Raw genomic sequence first — 19,670 nt, 5'->3', positions numbered from 1 at the left:
CACTTGGAGAGCGCAGACCTCCCCCAAGACAGATCTGCCCCCCGCACCCCCGATCACCACCAAAATTTAATCATCTGTTCCTTGTGCCAGCATCAACATTTCCTGAAAATTTCATGAAAATCTGTCCTTAACTTTTTGAGTTATCTTGGAAACAAACAAACAAACAAACAAACAAACAAACAAACAAACACACAGACACACACGCATGCAAACAAACAAAACAAAGTGATCACAGAACCTCCAGGTAATGAACGGTGCCCCTGAACTAATATGATTCCTAATGTCTTCAGTGTAATTTTTGCATTTTGCTAATTCACCCCACGGGCCGGACTGGACCCTTTGGCGGGCTGGGTTTGGCCCCCGGGCCGCATGTTTGACTGTAGACCAGTGTTTTTCAACCTTGGGGTAAGGACCCCACGTGGGGTCACCTGGAATTCAAATGGGGTCGCCTGAAATTTCTAATAATTGATTAAAAAAACCAAACAAACAAAAAAAATTAATAATAAAAAAATATATGGTGAGTTGACAGAGCCAATCCCAATCCATAACAGACACGACAAACTGTGGGTGTGAAACTGCAGCTCTGTGGTTCTGTTTATCTGTCAAATGTTCACTGTGGTCAGTTTCAGATGCTGCAGCTCTTTCATAATTCATAGTTTCAGTTCTTGTTTGTTCAGTATTAATTGTCCTCGTAAATCCCAGCTGGACTGACTGGACAGATCCTGAGCCTTTGTGCAGTAATCTACACCTGGATTTACTGCCTCTGTCCACAATAACAGACATTATTCAGACTAAATGTCCTCTGAAACTAACGTTTATTTGCAACATAGTATAGAAAACTATTACATGATCAAAAACAAATTAATTTTAGAAAAAAAAAGTTTGTTTTGAATGTCTGGGGTCACCAGAAATTGGTGATGTTTAATGAGGTCAGGAGTAAAAAAAGGTGGAAACCACTGGTGTAGACAGGTTTGGGCCTGTGGACCCTCAGCCTGGTTCTGATCTGGTTCTGTTCTGTTCTGGTTCTGGTTCTGTTCTGGTTCTGTGCTGCTGTTTCCATTGTTCCAGTCATTTCATCCCCAAACTTTTTTTTTTTTTTTGCAGTACACACTCCACATCCTTCCTCGTTGATCTTTTCCAGGCGAGCGGAGACACGCTTGGGGGCGTGGCTAGAGGCCGGTTCCTCCATGTGATTGGCGAAGACGTTCAGAGGGAGGGCGCGAGGGTCCACCAATGAGGAGGAGGCGGTCCGGCGCAGCTCCAATATAGGAGCTGGAGGAGAGGAGCGTCTTTATTATCCAAGGAGTACAGGAGGTAGGGGACCCGCAGGAGCTCCGGAGTTCTCTCACTCTGCTTGGGTTTTTTTTTTACTCCAGTTGTTGAGTGTCTGGACCCAGAATAAGTCCGACCTACTTTGTTTTCTTCGTTAAAAGTGTGTGCACCTTCCGGGGTTTTTCCGTCCTTTGAGGCGTTTCTTTGTAGAAATCCACCAAAACGGAGCCGATCGAGGAAGACGGACAACGACCCTCCCTCACTTCAGCAATCATGATGTCCATGAACAGCAAGCAGCCTTTCAGTATGCACCCGATCCTGCACGAACCCAAATACACGCCTCTGCACTCCAGCTCCGAGGCCATCCGCAGGGCATGTCTGCCCACGCCGTCGGTGAGTTCCACCTAAAAAAAACAAAAACAAAAACAAACAAACAAAAAAAACATCTGGTGTTTGATATAAAACAAACAAAAAAAAAATAACAACAACAAACAAACAAAAAAAAACCCCAAACAAAGCAGTGCAAATCTTTGGTTCTGCTAAATTATGTGGGGACATGACAAATGCCCGACGAGGAAAGATCCACAGATTTCTGGTGATTTTTTGACAACTTTTGCGCAAAAACGTGAAAATAATAATTAGACGCGGGGTTTTTACGCACAGGCCTTAAATGTAAAACAACCCTGCAAATCTAAAAGAAGGGTTGAACTTGTTTGGGTTTTTATTTAAAAATACACTGGTCTAGATTTTTTTAAAAAAGAAATTATCTTCCTCAGAGATTAAATGTGTTAAATGTTTCGTATTTGAATCAGATTAATAGTTAAACTAATGACCACAGTGTTGGTTTGCTGCTGTTTTCCAGGTGTATGATGATGTGTTCGAACACACATATGCTGGTTTGTGTTCATTTATCCAGTAGATGTGTAAATGTTCCACTGATAGAACCTGTCCAGTCCATGTGCAGACAGTGTTTGCAGTAGACCTGGTCCATCTGACACTAATATTCTAATATTCCATTCTCTGGTTAATTCTCGAATTTCACAAGACTGTATCTGTCAAACTTCAGCCAACCAGCGCTTTTGACTGGGTTTTATTTTTATCAGTGAGTCACACATGGTAAAAATTTCACTCCTTTTATTGTGGATTTATTTGACCTGTACACCAGTAGAATTAGTATTGTTTAAAGTACGGCATTTATGGAACTAGGCCTATTTTATCGAAGGAAATAAAAATCTGTTGTGCTGGAGCATTTCTGTAGGCTGTGTATGAAAGGACAGGAGATAAACGAACAATAGCATCACTAGAAAATAAGAGAACCGCGGAAGTTGGAGGCAGAAAGTCCGTGCGTAAAGACGCTTCAAAACCGTGCGTCTCCGATCATCCAAACCAAGAGAAAGGAGAAGAAAAAGACGGAGCGGCGGATTCTCCGAGCGCATGTTATCTCATATTGTCCCATTCATATTCAAACTCACGCTCGGCTCATTTCATTGTCCGTAGAAATTATTCAGGAGATCGTAAATATTAATTTTAAATGAATACCCGTCCGCGCTGACACACTTTCTAGGTGTTGAACGCAGACAGTAAATGTCCAAGTTGAGCCAGGCGGTGGTTTTGGAAGCAGGAGACAAACCCTTATAACACTCATCCTCTGTTGGAAAAATGTGTCTTTAATATTTCCAAACCTCACATGGTCTCATATCAGGATGGAATTTAAAAAGTCAAACTGCGCATCTGCGTCAGCAGTAAGAGCCGACGACTGGTCATAGAAGAAGAGTTGAACTGAAAAAGGAAAACAGGTGAAAGTGGAACACTTTTATACAAATAACACTGTTTTATTTTGTAAAAAGAAGGGAAAATCCATAATTACTCCTGATGGATCCGGGTCCAGATACTGTGTTCATTGTCAGATCTCAGATTCTAAATTTTTATTTTTGCGGGAAAAATGATGAAATGGTTTAAACCTGTCCCACAGATATTTGAAACACATCCTCCTGAGACCCAGGACAGTCCAAGTTTGTCTTTTCTACATTAAATAATTGTCTTTAAATACACATTTATTATTGCATTTCTTTTATGGAATATTCTTTACAGTGGACGCATGTTATTTCTTTTTATTTTTTGGTAAAACTGTGAGACTCTTGTCTCTGAAGGACAAATGCATTTACCGGGTCTCAGGAGGACACATGCCGGTGAAGGAGGCTCCCAGCGGGTCCGCTCGGGACTTGCGGACCCCCGTATGAACCGGACAGTTTTTTTTTTTTTTTTTTTTTTTTAAATAGCGGTTCTCCTCTAAACTCCCTCTGCTCCTCTCCAGCTCCAGGGGAACATCTTCGCGGGTTTCGATGAGACCCTCCTGCAGAGGGCCGAGGCCCTGGCCGCCGTGGACATCGTGGCCCAGAAGAGCCACCCGTTCAAACCGGACGCCACCTACCACACCATGACCACCATGACCAGCATGACCTGCACCCCCACCTCGTCCTCCGCGCACCTGCACCACCCGTCGGTCCTCACCTCGCACCACCACCCGGCGCACCACCAGCCGGCGCAGGGCCTGGAGGGGGACCTGCTGGACCACCTCACCCCCGGCGGCATCTCCCTGGGCGGGATGCCCGGCTCCGACGTCTGCTCCACGGCCTCTCACACCGCCCACGCCGCCCACATGTCGGCCATCAACCACATGCAGCACCACCACCACCACCCGCAGTCCATGAACATGCACCCGCACGGCCTGGGCTCGCACACCTCCCTGGGGGCCGCGGGCGGGGACGCGGAGCCGGATCCGCGGGAGCTGGAGTCTTTCGCGGAGAGGTTCAAACAAAGGCGGATCAAACTGGGGGTGACGCAGGCGGACGTGGGCGCCGCCCTGGCCAACCTAAAGATCCCCGGGGTGGGGTGCCTGAGCCAGAGCACTATCTGCAGGTTCGAGTCCCTGACCCTGTCGCACAATAACATGGTGGCCCTGAAGCCCATCCTGGAGGCCTGGCTGGAGGAGGCGGAGCGGGCGCAGAGGGAGAAGATGTCCAAGCCGGAGATCTTCAACGGCGGCGACAAGAAGAGGAAACGCACGTCGATCGCGGCCCCGGAGAAGCGCTCCCTGGAGGCCTACTTCGCCGTGCAGCCCAGGCCTTCGTCGGAGAAAATCGCGGCCATCGCCGAGAAACTGGACCTGAAAAAGAACGTGGTCCGGGTTTGGTTTTGCAATCAGAGGCAAAAGCAGAAACGGATGAAGTTTTCTGCCACGCATTAAGACCGTTTACAAACAGACAAAACACAAAGAAACAAAAAAGACAAATCGTAGACAAGCTGCTGCCCACTGTCAGAAACAGCAGGTGCACCGCTGGACTGGACCCTGCGGACCCCAACCCTGGTCTGAACTAGGACTTCAGTCTCCTATCAGGTCTGAACCCATAAAGACCCACAGCCCCTTCTATGGCACTGCCCACATGATTTATTTTCCTTTTTTTGTTTTTTTTTATTTTTATTATTTTTTTTTAGCTTTTCAAATTATTTATCAGACTTTATTCTAATTTCGTGCTCAGAATTGTGCATTTTTTAAAGTGAAAATCAGGTATTTTCCTATATTTAATTCACTGATCATGTAGATGTTCATGAAAGCACAAATTAAAGTTGAGGATTATTATATTAAAAACAGAGGAAACTGCAGAAAAAGTGACTTTTTCAGTCCAGTCTGTTATGAACCGAACATCAACCCAGTGTGTCCATCCACTGTACATATTTTGTATCACATTCGTTACATTAGGTGTTTTTGGCAACTTTTTGCTCAAAATATTATATATATATATATATATATATATATATATATATATATATATATATATATATATATATATATTTTTTTTTTTTTTTTTTTTTACATACAACTTTTTACAGTCTTTTTTCCCCATGAATGGCAACATAATTCTAAGATTTTTCAACTTTTTCAGTTCTCTCTGATCCTGTAGCTGTTCATAAAAGCTCAGAGTAAAGTTGAGGGTTTTTGTATCAGAAACAGTGAAAACTGAATAAACAGTGTCTTTTTCAGTCCAGTCTGTCATTATCTGAACATAACCAGTGTGTCCATCCACTGTCGTTGATCCAACTGCATGGGTTTGACTGGGGAATCAATGTTGGAGAAGATGACGGTGCTTCCATGGTAACTACGGAGCCTCCGAATGTCCAAATATGGTCATATCTGATGACCATGAAAAGATGAACTGTATTTTACACCAATTATTGACACGGACTGATAGGATTAACAGTTATTTCACTTTTTAAAACCAGTCCATGCTTCTGGTGCCAGTGGCTGTTGTTTGGGTCTTTATGGGTTCAGTATTTAAATATGAACCTTATGTTTGGATTGGGTTGAGCAACAATGATCTCATCAATATTTGTAGAAGGAAAATATTCCACCTGATGCAGAATTGGTTTTTATTCCACTGACGCATTAAATATGAGACTGAATGGCCTGTTAAGATCCGTCCTTTGAATGGACCCGTGTTTTTATGTATTTATTTATTTTATTTATTTTTATTTTTTTGCACCGCTACCTGAGTTTCAGCCGTGGAAGCAATTTTCACATCAAGTATTCAAGACAAGCGACTTGATTTTCCTTGCAGACCCCCCCACCCCCACCCCCCGCGCGCTCTCTGGAGTGTTACAGCTGTATTTCACAGCCACCCAGGTCTGGATGGGATGATGAGTATTTTCCATTCAGTATATAAATATAGAAATGATGTTCTCCATCATACTCTTTTTTTCTTTTTTGGAAGCCACACTAACGCAGCGACTAAACTGGATTCAACGGTGTACCTTTTCCTTTTTCCTTCTGACAGTTGGAGACGGAGCACCGGGGACTGGACTGGGAGAAAAAGACTTATAGGACGTTCAAAAAACAAACAAAAAAAAAAACTGATCCTCTTATTAAATCTTTATCCTTGTCCACAGAAATAGATCCGGTGTTCTCTGAGGAAAAAAAAAAAAAAACAAAACAAGAGAAAGAGATGCAAAAGTGGCGGAAGAAGAGATGGAAGGATGCTCTGTCCCGTTCATTCATATGGCAATTATTGTACAAAAAAATAAGAATACTAATGACGGCCATGGAGGACTCCCATCCTCTTTAGGCGGAATAGCTTTTTTATATTTATCATTGTACATAAATGTGAATATGTTGCACCTCTGTGTGTGGATAAGCTCATTGAAATGTATTGAATTTCGCTGTCTTTTCTTTCCTGGTTTTTGTTTCTTGTAGGGAATTCGACTAGTTTTTTCGGCACAAATCAGACATTTTTAAAAAACGAAAATTAAAAATAATGTCGATTTGGGCCAAACGTTTGAGGCACAATAATAATAATATAACCCATTGCATGGTTTACTCGTAAAAGGGGAGGGGGGCGAGAAAGAAGGAAAGAGAGGGGGCGGGTGTTTTTTTGTTTTTATTTTTGAATTTTTATTTAATTTATGTTTTGTGCGTTTTCTGGAAAGAAAAAAATCATAAGAAAATTGTGGAGAATACCCCCTCCTCCTCTTCCTCCTCCTCTTCAAAAAGTGAATGCATTGCAATAAGAAGCACACGAACAAAAACACGAACACACGAATATACACACATTCACACGGTATAGCTGTGTGTCTACCTCATTACGCAAGTGTTGGCACGTTTATGGTGATTTTAAAACACACAAACACACGGCGAGTAGGATCCTTGAGTTTATGTTTTTGTTTTTTAATGTGTTTTAATTTAATTTAATTTCATTTATTTTTTCGTTTTCTTCCACCAGTTGAAATGGTAAATTAGGCCTAGAGAAGACTCACTGAAGTGTAAACCTGTTGTATGTTCCAATTCACTGCAATGATGCTTTGACAATCAAATTATTATTGTTATTATGATTATTATTAAGTTTGATTTCCCCCTTTGTGTCCTCATGAAAATTATATTTTCGCCTATTATTATTATTATTATTATTATTATTATTATTATTATTATTATTATTATTATTGTCACTGACAACTTTGTGGAGCGCACTTTGTAGATATTTCTGATGAAGGGAATCGATCGGCCTTATTTATACGTATATTTTTCCTTGCTTTATTTTTTTCTTTACATTTGCTCTTATTTATTGGAATCTAATTTATTCGTTTTTTTTCCTTTTCTTTGGAGGGGAGAAAAAAAGAGAAACATTTCATTTGTGAAAAGTGTGCTTTAAATGTGTCTGTGTAAAAGCGACAGAAGCTGAAATAAACCGTGCACGTTTTAATTCACGCCCTGACAGGTCGTTCTTTTGGATACAAATGAAAACAGAGGGGAAAAAAAAAAAAAAAAAAAAAAAAAAAAAAAAAAAATATATATATATATATATATATATATATATATATATATATATATATATATATATATATATACATATATATATATATATATATATATATATATATATATGTATGTATGTTTGTGAGGCCTAAATGTGTTTTTGCATGAGCTGACTGTGTGTGTTGTTCTCTTCTCTTCTCTTCTCTTCTCTTCTCTTCTCTTCTCTTCTCTTCTCTTCTCTTCTCTTCTCTTCTCTTCTCTTCTCTTCTCTTCTCTTCATCCACCGCAGATCAGGCTTGTGTTTGCTGATAAAGGTGTTAATAGTCTTTTCTTTTTTCTTAGAGTTAGATTTAATGGAGCTGTGCAACCCGAGCAGCAGCATGTGTGTGTGTGTGTGTGTGTGTGTGTGTGTGTGTGTGTGTGTCTGCGCGTGCGCAGAACAGCTGCCGCTCTGAAACAGGAGAAGGCTGCCCGTGCACGCGCTCAGTCTGTCTGAAAGCTGCTTCTCTTCGCTGATGAATAGGATCTGATACTTGAGTGACTCTAATATTGATCAGCTTTGCTCCGTATGAACACTATACACTGCTCTATCACACAGAGAGAAAAAAACAAAAAGCAGACAGAAGAGCACAGGCAGACCTGTGGGAACAGCCCTGCCTTAGAGCCGTGGAGAGAGAGAGTTACGACACACTTTGATGCGGTGATCACGTGGTTCATGTAAGCCTCAATAGTTCCAAACAAACCAGGTGCTGTCATGTTCTTCTATGGCAGGGGTTCCTAAACTTTGAAACTTGTGACCCCTAAAATAACGGTGACAGAGACTGACGACCCCCACTGTCCTCTAATGCCGAGGTTCCACTGCATGGTATCCACTCCACTCCACTCGGCCTTTTTGTGTTACCATTACAAAAAAGGACCTGGAATCTGGTACCCAGTACCGGAGGTTGTGTTAACCATAAATATTCCGTCATTGATGGATTCTTTTTTTAAATGACGGCTGTCCGTCATTTTGACAGTTTAAAATACTGAGGGGAATCTACCAAAGAACGTTTTCATACAACGCTGTGAACAGAACCTGCGGCAGGATCACTGGTCTGCCTGTGAGCAAGGCATCGAACAGTCCATAACAGCATCCTACCTGCATAGAACCAACAGCACCTGTATAGAACCAACACCAGTATAGAACCAACAACACCTGTATAGAACCAACAACACCAGTATAGAACCAACACCTGCATAGAACCAACAGCACCTGTATAGAACCAACACCAGTATAGAACCAACAGCACCTGTATAGAACCAACAACACCTGTATAGAACCAACAGCACCAGTATAGAACCAACACCAGTATAGAACCAACAACACCTGCATAGAACCAACAGCACCTGTATAGAACCAACACCAGTATAGAACCAACAACACCTGTATAGAACCAACAGCACCTGTATAGAACCAACACCAGTATAGAACCAACAACACCTGTATAGAACCAACAGCACCTGTATAGAACCAACAGCACCAGTATAGAACCAACACCAGTATAGAACCAACAACACCTGTATAGAACCAACAACACCTGCATAGAACCAACAACACCTGTATAGAACCAACAACACCTGTATAGAACCAACACCAGTATAGAACCAACAACACCTGTATAGAACCAACACCAGTATAGAACCAACAACACCTGTATAGAACCAACAACACCTGTATAGAACCAACACCAGTATAGAACCAACAACACCTGTATAGAACCAACACCAGTATAGAACCAACAACACCTGTATAGAACCAACAACACCTGTATAGAACCAACAGCACCACTGTTCACAACTCCACTGAATACAACATCAGTACTGCAGTCACATGACTCACCGTTAGTCCACCTGTAGTAGATCCTGTCCAGTTAGTCCACCTGTAGTAGACCCTGTCCAGTTAGTCCACCTGTAGTAGACCCTGTCCAGTTAGTCCACCTGTAGTAGATCCTGTCCAGTTAGTCCACCTGTAGTAGACCCTGTCCAGTTAGTCCACCTGTAGTAGACCCTGTCCAGTTAGTCCACCTGTAGTAGACCCTGTCCAGTTAGTCCACCTGTAGTAGATCCTGTCCAGTTAGTCCACCTGTAGTAGACCCTGTCCAGTTAGTCCACCTGTAGTAGACCCTGTCCAGTTAGTCCACCTGTAGTAGACCCTGTCCAGTTAGTCCACCTGTAGTAGACCCTGTCCAGTTAGTCCACCTGTAGTAGACCCTGTCCAGTTAGTCCACCTGTAGTAGACCCTGTCCAGTTAGTCCACCTGTAGTAGATCCTGTCCAGTTAGTCCACCTGTAGTAGACCCTGTCCAGTTAGTCCACTTTTAGTAGACCCTGTCTAGTTAGTCCTCCTGTAGTAGACCCTGTCCAGTTAGTCCACCTGTAGTAGATCCTGTCCAGTTAGTCCACCTGTAGTAGACCCTGTCCAGTTAGTCCACCTGTAGTAGACCCTGTCCAGTTAGTCCACCTGTAGTAGATCCTGTCCAGTTAGTCCACCTGTAGTAGACCCTGTCCAGTTAGTCCACCTGTAGTAGACCCTGTCCAGTTAGTCCACCTGTAGTAGACCCTGTCCAGTTAGTCCACCTGTAGTAGACCCTGTCCAGTTAGTCCACCTGTAGTAGACCCTGTCCAGTTAGTCCACCTGTAGTAGACCCTGTCCAGTTAGTCCACCTGTAGTAGACCCTGTCCAGTTAGTCCACCTGTAGTAGACCCTGTCCAGTTAGTCCACCTGTAGTAGACCCTGTCCAGTTGGTGTCAGTGTTCATATTAGTCAGTGTCAGTCTTGTGTGGTAGTTTCTGTGACTTCAGCCTAAATTCGATGCTCCTTTGCTCGTGCAAACTGTGCACACAGCTGAGTCTCCTCAGTTCTTTTAAAGCCCAGTAAATGTGATGACATTGATAAACGCTGTGAAAAAAGAGGGACTGATGGTGAAGGATGAACGACAAACAAGTTATACTGCAGTTCTTCTTTCATTTGGTGTGTTATATGTACACATTTTCTACCGTTCATGTGTTATTTGATGGCATGTCCGTTTGTTTCCAGATCTGTGGTTGACAGAAGCTGAACTCTAACCCTCAGTTCATGGGATCTGACACTGTGTGAACAAACACAAGGAAAGTTTAGAATGTCTACAGAGAACACAGCAGTTCAAAGTGGAGGATAGAATGATGCCAGTGGTGACATCAGGTTGGTTTATCAGCCAGCAGCAACTACAGCTGCTGCATCACTCAGATAGTTTTGAACATTAAATACTACTGAATATATCTCATTATCATTAAAAAATAAACATTTGAAATGACGGATAATAATATGTTACTATGGAATTTTTACGACCCTGTCTGTCAAAATGACGGACAACAAAAATGTCTAGCACAACCTCTGCCTGGTACTAGTTTTTTGGTATCACCTCCGCAGAGGTTCCAGGACTGGGGACCAGATACTAAAAGGGGACGTGTAAACACTGCAGACCACTGATTGGTCAGAGTCGTCTCTGTGACCCGCCCTTTTACAAAAAACAGATGCAGAAGTTGACGGTAAATCTGTCGGTAGGTAAATCCACATGATGACAGTCTGTAAAACTACACCATGGTTTGTCCAGGAGGTTCAGACGTAAAAATTCTGCACGAGTTTGACGAGACAACACACAACGAGTGAGTTCATCAGCAACTCTGAGAAGACGACATGTGGAAACGTGGCATAAGTGACTGAAATATTAAAAAAAAAGAAAAAAAAAAAGAACTGTTAGCACAGGAGTCACGCAATCATACTGTGGCCTGTTTGCCACATCGCATTGTGTGTTTTTGACATTTTACTCATCATGTTCTGTTTTATGTTTTATTTAGGCTAATCCGTCTGTTTTACATCGTTTATTGGCCTTTTTAAGTTTATTTTTATGAATGTGACATCATGAGTCACATCTGTAGCTCCAACTGTGTTTGCTGCTTATAAGCCATTGTGTAACATATTAATGAAAACTTAAAGGTGGGGTAGGAGATGTTTTCCCAGAGCATTTTTTACTCTATTGCTTAAAATCTCCTTCACACCCTGATTAAAATTAATTAAGTACTCTAACACAAAAATAAAAAAATGTAGTCACCTGTGGAATGGACAGGACTGAAAAAACACCATCCAATCATTTTAACCGACCCATCGAAATGATTGAACGGTGATACGTCTATCAAACTCAGCTGCCATTTGTCCCTCCCCCCTCTGCACGTACCCTTTTTGTGCATGAATCGTGCGTTCTCAGAGGTTCGGAACAGATGGAACAGGAAATGAAGACAGAGCCAGAACTGGGATATATTAGCTATATTAGTTATATTAGCTATATTAGTTATATTAGCTATATTAGTTATTTTAGATATATTAGTTATATTAGCTATATTAGTTATTTTAGATATATTAGTTATATTAGCTATATTAGTTATATTAGCTATATTAGTTATTTTAGTTATATTAGTTATATTAGCTATATTAGTTATATTAGTTATATTAGCTATATTAGTTATATTAGCTATATTAGTTATTTTAGTTATATTAGTTATATTAGCTATATTAGTTATATTAGTTATATTAGGATGTAAAGTTCACCAGTAAAACTGTTTTGTCACGAACATAAATCAATAATAAATGTAACATTTGTCAGATAGGTCTGAACTGGGGCTGTTCTGCCGACAAACATAATAATGACATCAGTGTTTCCGCTGCTCAGGTTTTGCGTGGCCACGACAAACTCCTTGCCTCCGCACCAAACATTTCATACAAAAAAACTCCTCGACGTGGCTTAGACTTCTTATACATATGCGAAGTTTGTGAAGATTCAGGAACAGGAGACGCAGAGTAATTATTAACACGTGTTTACTTTCACTTCTGCGGTCCGTGCCATACCACCCCGTATATAACCCCCCCCCCCCATTGTAAATATTATAAGTAGGAAATGCACAGATTCCAGCGTTCAAACACACTGTAGTGAGCTGTTAGCCTGACCTCAGTCTGACTGTAATCAGCTGTTCTTACCAGTGACAAGTCCATGTTCTGTTCTAACATACTGATGAACAGGGGCACCTGCAGACCTGGACTCAGAGCTACACATGGATCTGCGGGGGTGGGGGGGTTAATCGTAAGAGCGGGGGTGTTGGAGGAGACTGAATGAGGTATGCCTGAATCTGTGGGCTGGGGCTGAGGGCTGGGGGGGCTGTGGCCGTGGCCGTGGCCGCGGCCGGGACTGGGGGCCGGGGGCCGGGGGCCAGGGGCCGGGGGCCAGGGGCCGGGGGCCGGGGCCGGGACCGGGACCGGGGGCCGGGACCGGGACCGGGACCGGGACCGGGGCCAGGGCCAGGGCCAGGGCCAGGGCCAGGGGCTGGGGCTGGGGCCGGGGATTGTTGCTGCACGGCACTTGGGAACCCTCAGGAACTAGCATTGCGCGTTCCAGTACTCCAGAGGCGTGGCTTCAGGGGGAAGTCTGAGGACAGGGGTTTGGACTTTTGAATCGAGTATTTTCCAAATGTTGCTGCTGGAACCGTTTTTCCAGGATCTCCAACCACACCTTTAACTCTTTCAAAGTAAAAGCACTTCCTACACCTCTTAAATCTTCCATTATCATTATCCTTCCATCCCAGTGCAGTTTCAACAGTTCTGTCCTTCATCAGTAACCATCTAACAGACCACATCAAAAGGTTTGTGAGAATCGTCTTGTGCCCCCCCGCTGGTGTCCCATGACCCCCACTTTGGGAACCTCTGTTCTATGGGACACACAGCAGCAGTTGTGATATTGCAGGTACATATCTAAATAAATCACAAGTATATCTCCAACTGTTGTGTCACTTCTGTATGTTTGTGTCAGTTACAGTTTTCAGCCGTGGGGTTGACCACTGAAAAAACTGACTGTTACTGTGAAAAGTTTTAAATCTGACAGAGTTATCCATCTGCCTTCATAACTACAGCAAGTAGGTTTACGAAACCAGCACAGGACTAAGAAAACTACTGATAGGCATCACATCAAACTATTATGAAACATGAATAAATGACAAATAGAATCAAATAAGTGTCAGAGTGGACCCACCTTTGTACCTGCAGTAAATGACACTAATGATCACATGACCTCAGCTGACGAACTGAAGCCAACTCCACCAGGTTCAACAGAACAAGTCCAGTCCAACCCACAGAACCACATCTGGACTAACGGTACCTTCCCTTAGAACCTCCATCAATGTAGTTCAAGTGGTTTCATGTGAACAGCTGGACCGGTCCAACTATGGAACTGTAGGACTACAGCTGGACCGGTCCAACTATGGAACTACAGGACTACAGCTGGACCGGTCCAACTATGGAACTGTAGGACTACAGCTGGACCGGTCCAACTATGGAACTACAGGACTACAGCTGGACCGGTCCAACTATGGAACTGTAGGACTACAGCTGGATCGGTCCAACTATGGAACTGTAAGACTACAGCTGGACCGGTCCAACTATGGAACTGTAGGACTACAGCTGGACCGGTCCAACTATGGAACTGTAGGACTACAGCTGGACCGGTCCAACTATGGAACTGTAGGACTACAGCTGGACCGGTCCAACTATGGAACTACAGGACTACAGCTGGACCGGTCCAACTATGGAACTACAGGACTACAGCTGGACCGGTCCAACTATGGAACTGTAGGACTACAGCTGGACCGGTCCAACTATGGAACTACAGGACTACAGCTGGACCGGTCCAACTATGGAACTACAGGACTACAGCTGGACCGGTCCAACTATGGAACTGTAGGACTACAGCTGGACCGGTCCAACTATGGACCGGTCCAACTATAGAACTGTAGGACTACAGCTGGACCGGTCCAACTATGGAACTGTAGGACTACAGCTGGACCGGTCCAACTATAGAACTGTAGGACTACAGCTGGACCGGTCCAACTATGGAACTGTAGGACTACAGCTGGACCGGTCCAACTATGGAACTACAGGACTACAGCTGGACCGGTCCAACTATGGAACTACAGGACTACAGCTGGACCGGTCCAACTATGGAACTGTAGGACTACAGCTGGACCGGTCCAACTATGGAACTACAGGACTACAGCTGGACCGGTCCAACTATGGAACTACAGGACTACAGCTGGACCGGTCCAACTATGGAACTGTAGGACTACAGCTGGACCGGTCCAACTATGGAACTGTAGGACTACAGCTGGACCGGTCCAACTATGGAACTACAGGACTACAGCTGGACCGGTCCAACTATGGAACTACAGGACTACAGCTGGACCGGTCCAACTATGGAACTACAGGACTACAGCTGGACCAGTCCAACTATGGAACTGTAGGACTACAGCTGGACCGGTCCAACTATAGAACTGTAGGACTACAGCTGGACCGGTCCAACTATGGAACTGTAAGACTACAGCTGGACCGGTCCAACTATGGAACTGTAGGACTACAGCTGGACCGGTCCAACTATGGAACTGTAGGACTACAGCTGGACCGGTCCAACTATGGAACTGTAGGACTACAGCTGGACCGGTCCAACTATGGAACTACAGGACTACAGCTGGACCGGTCCAACTATGGAACTACAGGACTACAGCTGGACCGGTCCAACTATGGAACTGTAGGACTACAGCTGGACCGGTCCAACTATGGAACTACAGGACTACAGCTGGACCGGTCCAACTATGGAACTGTAGGACTACAGCTGGACCGGTCCAACTATGGACCGGTCCAACTATAGAACTGTAGGACTACAGCTGGACCGGTCCAACTATGGAACTGTAGGACTACAGCTGGACCGGTCCAACTATAGAACTGTAGGACTACAGCTGGACCGGTCCAACTATGGAACTGTAGGACTACAGCTGGACCGGTCCAACTATGGAACTACAGGACTACAGCTGGACCGGTCCAACTATGGAACTACAGGACTACAGCTGGACCGGTCCAACTATGGAACTGTAGGACTACAGCTGGACCGGTCCAACTATGGAACTACAGGACTACAGCTGGACCGGTCCAACTATGGAACTACAGGACTACAGCTGGACCGGTCCAACTATGGAACTGTAGGACTACAGCTGGACCGGTCCAACTATGGAACTATAGGACTACAGCTGGACCGGTCCAACTATGGAACTACAGGACTACAGCTGGACCGGTCCAACTATGGAACTACAGGACTACAGCTGGACCGGTCCAACTATGGAACTACAGGACTACAGCTGGACCAGTCCAACTATGGAACTGTAGGACTACAGCTGGACCGGTCCAACTATAGAACTGTAGGACTACAGCTGGACCGGTCCAACTATGGAACTGTAGGACTACAGCTGGACCGGTCCAACTATGGAACTACAGGACTACAGCTGGACCGGTCCAACTATGGAACTACAGGACTACAGCTGGACCGGTCCAACTATGGAACTGTAGGACTACAGCTGGACCGGTCCAACTATGGAACTACAGGACTACAGCTGGACCGGTCCAACTATGGAACTGCAGGACTACAGCTGGACCGGTCCAACTATGGAACTGTAGGACTACAGCTGGACCGGTCCAACTATGGAACTACAGGACTACAGCTGGACCGGTCCAACTATGGAACTGTAGGACTACAGCTGGACCGGTCCAACTATGGAACTGTAGGACTACAGCTGGACCGGTCCAACTATGGAACTACAGGACTACAGCTGGACCGGTCCAACTATGGAACTACAGGACTACAGCTGGACCGGTCCAACTATGGAACTACAGGACTACAGCTGGACCGGTCCAACTATGGAACTACAGGACTACAGCTGGACCGGTCCAACTATGGAACTACAGGACTACAGCTGAAAATCCAACAGAACAGTTGGATCAGATAGAAATGTATCCAAACACAAACACAGACCAAAGAAAACTGAATTTACAACATGAATGTCACTAACACAGGAAATACACTGGATCATTTCAAAGATGCTGATATCCTACTAACTTAGAGCTGGAGTTGATAGATCAGCAGAAATACAAATGAATGTGTTCCGAAGCCACCACACTCAATGTTTGGAACTATTGGCGCCTCCAGAACCGGAAGTAGATCCAAATTTCGTCCGCCATTTTTTATAATGGGAGTCTATAGAATTGTTGTAAGTCTGTTTTCTCTACCACTCTACCCTTTCGTTTTTTTTTGTTTTTTTTTCCTCCAGTGGGCGGCGTCCTGCTTTTGAGCTCGTGCTGGAGCCGCTAGTCGCTTTTCCATCGACCCTCAAATTGTGCAAATAGAACTTGTGCATAAAAATTTACCTAATGGAAAAACAACAATTTTGCCAAAACTCTTATTTTTCAATGAAAAGTTTTTGTGCTGGCAAGAGGTGGTTTTTCAGGTATAGCATATTTATCTATTTATTTTATTTAACATGAAAAAACTGTAACTGTGAATAACCATAAAATTTCCATTTTTTAAAGAAAAAATTTTCTTTTTTCACAGAAAAATACAGTTAAAATACATTTGCAAATGTATCATAATTTCACAAATATTTATTTTCTATTTATGAGATTAAACTGTTAATTTAAAGTTTAATACTGTAAAAAAATATTAAAACCAGATAAAATTACTGACAGTTAAACATAAAAGAAGTATCTGTTCTGTCAGTTTAACAAGGTTTGTTTGTTAATTGACAAATATCTTGTGTAATTACAGGAGGTTTCACAACAAAAATGTTGAATAAATGTATTTTTGTGAACGTATAACATGTATAAGCACTGATAAACTGTCCAAATACAGTTTTTATCAGTGGATTGGACAACTGAGTCTCACTGAAAATTATATATATATATATATATATATGTGTGTAATTTGATTGTTTTAATACATGAAAATATTCTTTATTAAACATTAAAAAGTCAAAAAATATGCAAAATCTCATGTAAAGTTAGGGCAAAAAAATGTATTTAAATTCTGGAAAATTACCATATTTTTATGAGATAGTTATTTTCTGTTATTTAACAGTATTTTTTTTGGCACCCCAGCTGCTGGAATAATACCGTTTTTTTGCAGGGTTTTTTTTACAGTGTGAGTCCCATCATACCAGTTTGTATACGCATCAGGCACTGAGCAGCTGCTATTCTAGTCTTCTATCTGCTGGATTATCCTCCGTTACTGGCATACTGATCAGATCTAATCAACATGAACGAGTCTGGATGGTTAAACCGTTCCATTTCCGTCTGTGCGTCTCATATGTTTGTGTTTGTGTTAAATCTATGGACATCTTCCTCCTCTTCCTCCTCTTCAGCTCAGCAGGTGGTTTCAGCTCCATAAACACGTTATTAATGAATAATAAATATCTGCTGTTATGATACTATTGATCTGTGCATGTGCTTGTTAAGAAGCTGCTTTTTTCTGTCGTATGTCAGCAGTTCTGCCCCCCCCCCAGAGGACCAGACCAGACCCAGTATGACAGCAGCAGCAGGATGAGGCCGATGGAAGAGACACTGAGACGAAACAAAATAAAAACAGCAACAAATTATTTTGATCTATCTAAAAAAAAACCCAGAATGCATCTTTATCCTCATATCATAACTGTTTAACTCATACACAAATGGACCAAAGTATGTTGACACGTTGAATCCAGGTGTTTCTTTTCTAACAGGGGTCTGGGATACAAAACAATAAGGACTAATGTCAGAATATAGTTTTATATTATGGGATAAATATCAGTGCATTGGTTTAAATTGTTATCTTTGTTTCCAAAACGCCTCAGAGATGGTTTGGACTTAACTTCTTTCAACATTGGTCCATGACTCTGATTTGAAATGTTCTTCCTCTAAATTTCTAAAATATTTTTCATGCTTTGACTAAATAATAATTTTCTACCACAACTAACCATCTACTTTCTTCTCATCTTCCATTAAACTTTAAGGAAATGTTGATATTTCTAAACTATATGGACGTAAATATGTGGACACATCATGTCTACAGCTGTCAGATGTCCTGTTCATGAGGATCAGACACAGAAACATCAATATTATAAAAGCCAAGTGGCCTCTGTTTGTGTTTGTGTGTGTGTGTGTGTGTGTGTGTGTAGGTGTGTGTGTGTGTGTGTGTGTGTGTGTGTGTGTGTGCTTCCAGGGATTCACACTAAATCCATACAGAGCTGACGGCTGCAGTTTATCATCCTTATGTATGTTTGGTCAATGAAGACAGTAGTGAAAACGAAAAGTTGATCAGACCAATATTTTGGGAAATATTAGTAAGTTTTAGTTCAGTGGCCTTCCAATCATGTGGCTATGACCAGAACACTTTGGCAGTGACTGTTGGACAAACAGGTAGAAACAGGTAGAAGTTGTAGATGTTTTTCTTTTCAATATTTACATGTTAATATTTAAAAAACTCAATATCATGTATCAGTTGATCATATGAGCGTTGTCCTACCTGATGTCTCCAAACAGCTTCTTCATGTGTTATATGTATAAAGTGGGAAAAAAATGGACTTTGTGATCGTAAATTTGTCAATATTTACTGTCATTTTTTTGCCTACCAGACAGTGGCTGGCATGTCGGTCTATAACAAAGAATGTAGTACATGGCTTCATCAAAGTTTAATCGTCTAGTGGCTCTCCAGTTGAAGCCTATAAATTATATATAATTGACCGTGTAATCAATGTGAACAGTGTATCGAGTTTTCCTGAGACAAAGTGACGAAATGCAAAGTATAAACACAAGGAAGGGGTGGGGATTAATGGAATATGACTAAATATACATACGTAGAAGTGTTACTACACTGAAATATTCAAATATTAAGGACTTACAATGACAAAGACTTCAGGTTGTTTTTTTTTTTCATTTATTTTCAATATTATGTGTGATAGTACATCATCATTCCTCAATGCTTTTCTTTTCTTTTTAGATTAAATTAAATTAGATTACTGTTGAAACTACACTGTTTACAACTGTTTAAACTGGTACATGTCTGTTCTACACTGTTATGTTTGCACTGTTTACACTGTTTATAGTGTTTACACTACTACTACATTTGCACATCTTTATTCTACTTTACTTACTTTTTACTTACTTTTTCTAACAGCTGAAA

The 19,670-nt window shown here is 42.5% G+C and overlaps 1 protein-coding gene across 1 annotated transcript; it reads left to right on the top strand.

Moving 5' to 3' along the window:
* Positions 1-1,311: 1,311 nt before the first annotated feature.
* pou4f4 (POU class 4 homeobox 4) lies at positions 1,312-4,532 on the top strand. The gene is made up of 2 exons (XM_030154774.1): positions 1,312-1,665; positions 3,587-4,532. The coding sequence occupies exons 1-2, from the start codon at positions 1,546-1,548 to the stop codon at positions 4,517-4,519; spliced, it is 1,053 nt and encodes a 350-aa protein (XP_030010634.1). The 5' UTR covers positions 1,312-1,545; the 3' UTR covers positions 4,520-4,532.
* Positions 4,533-19,670: the final 15,138 nt, after the last annotated feature.

This window comes from Sphaeramia orbicularis, chromosome 14 (assembly GCF_902148855.1).
Source record: "Sphaeramia orbicularis chromosome 14, fSphaOr1.1, whole genome shotgun sequence".
NCBI lineage: Eukaryota > Metazoa > Chordata > Actinopteri > Kurtiformes > Apogonidae > Sphaeramia > Sphaeramia orbicularis.
Note: the sequence above shows the minus strand (reverse complement) of the source record. Positions and strands in the feature narration are given on the sequence as shown.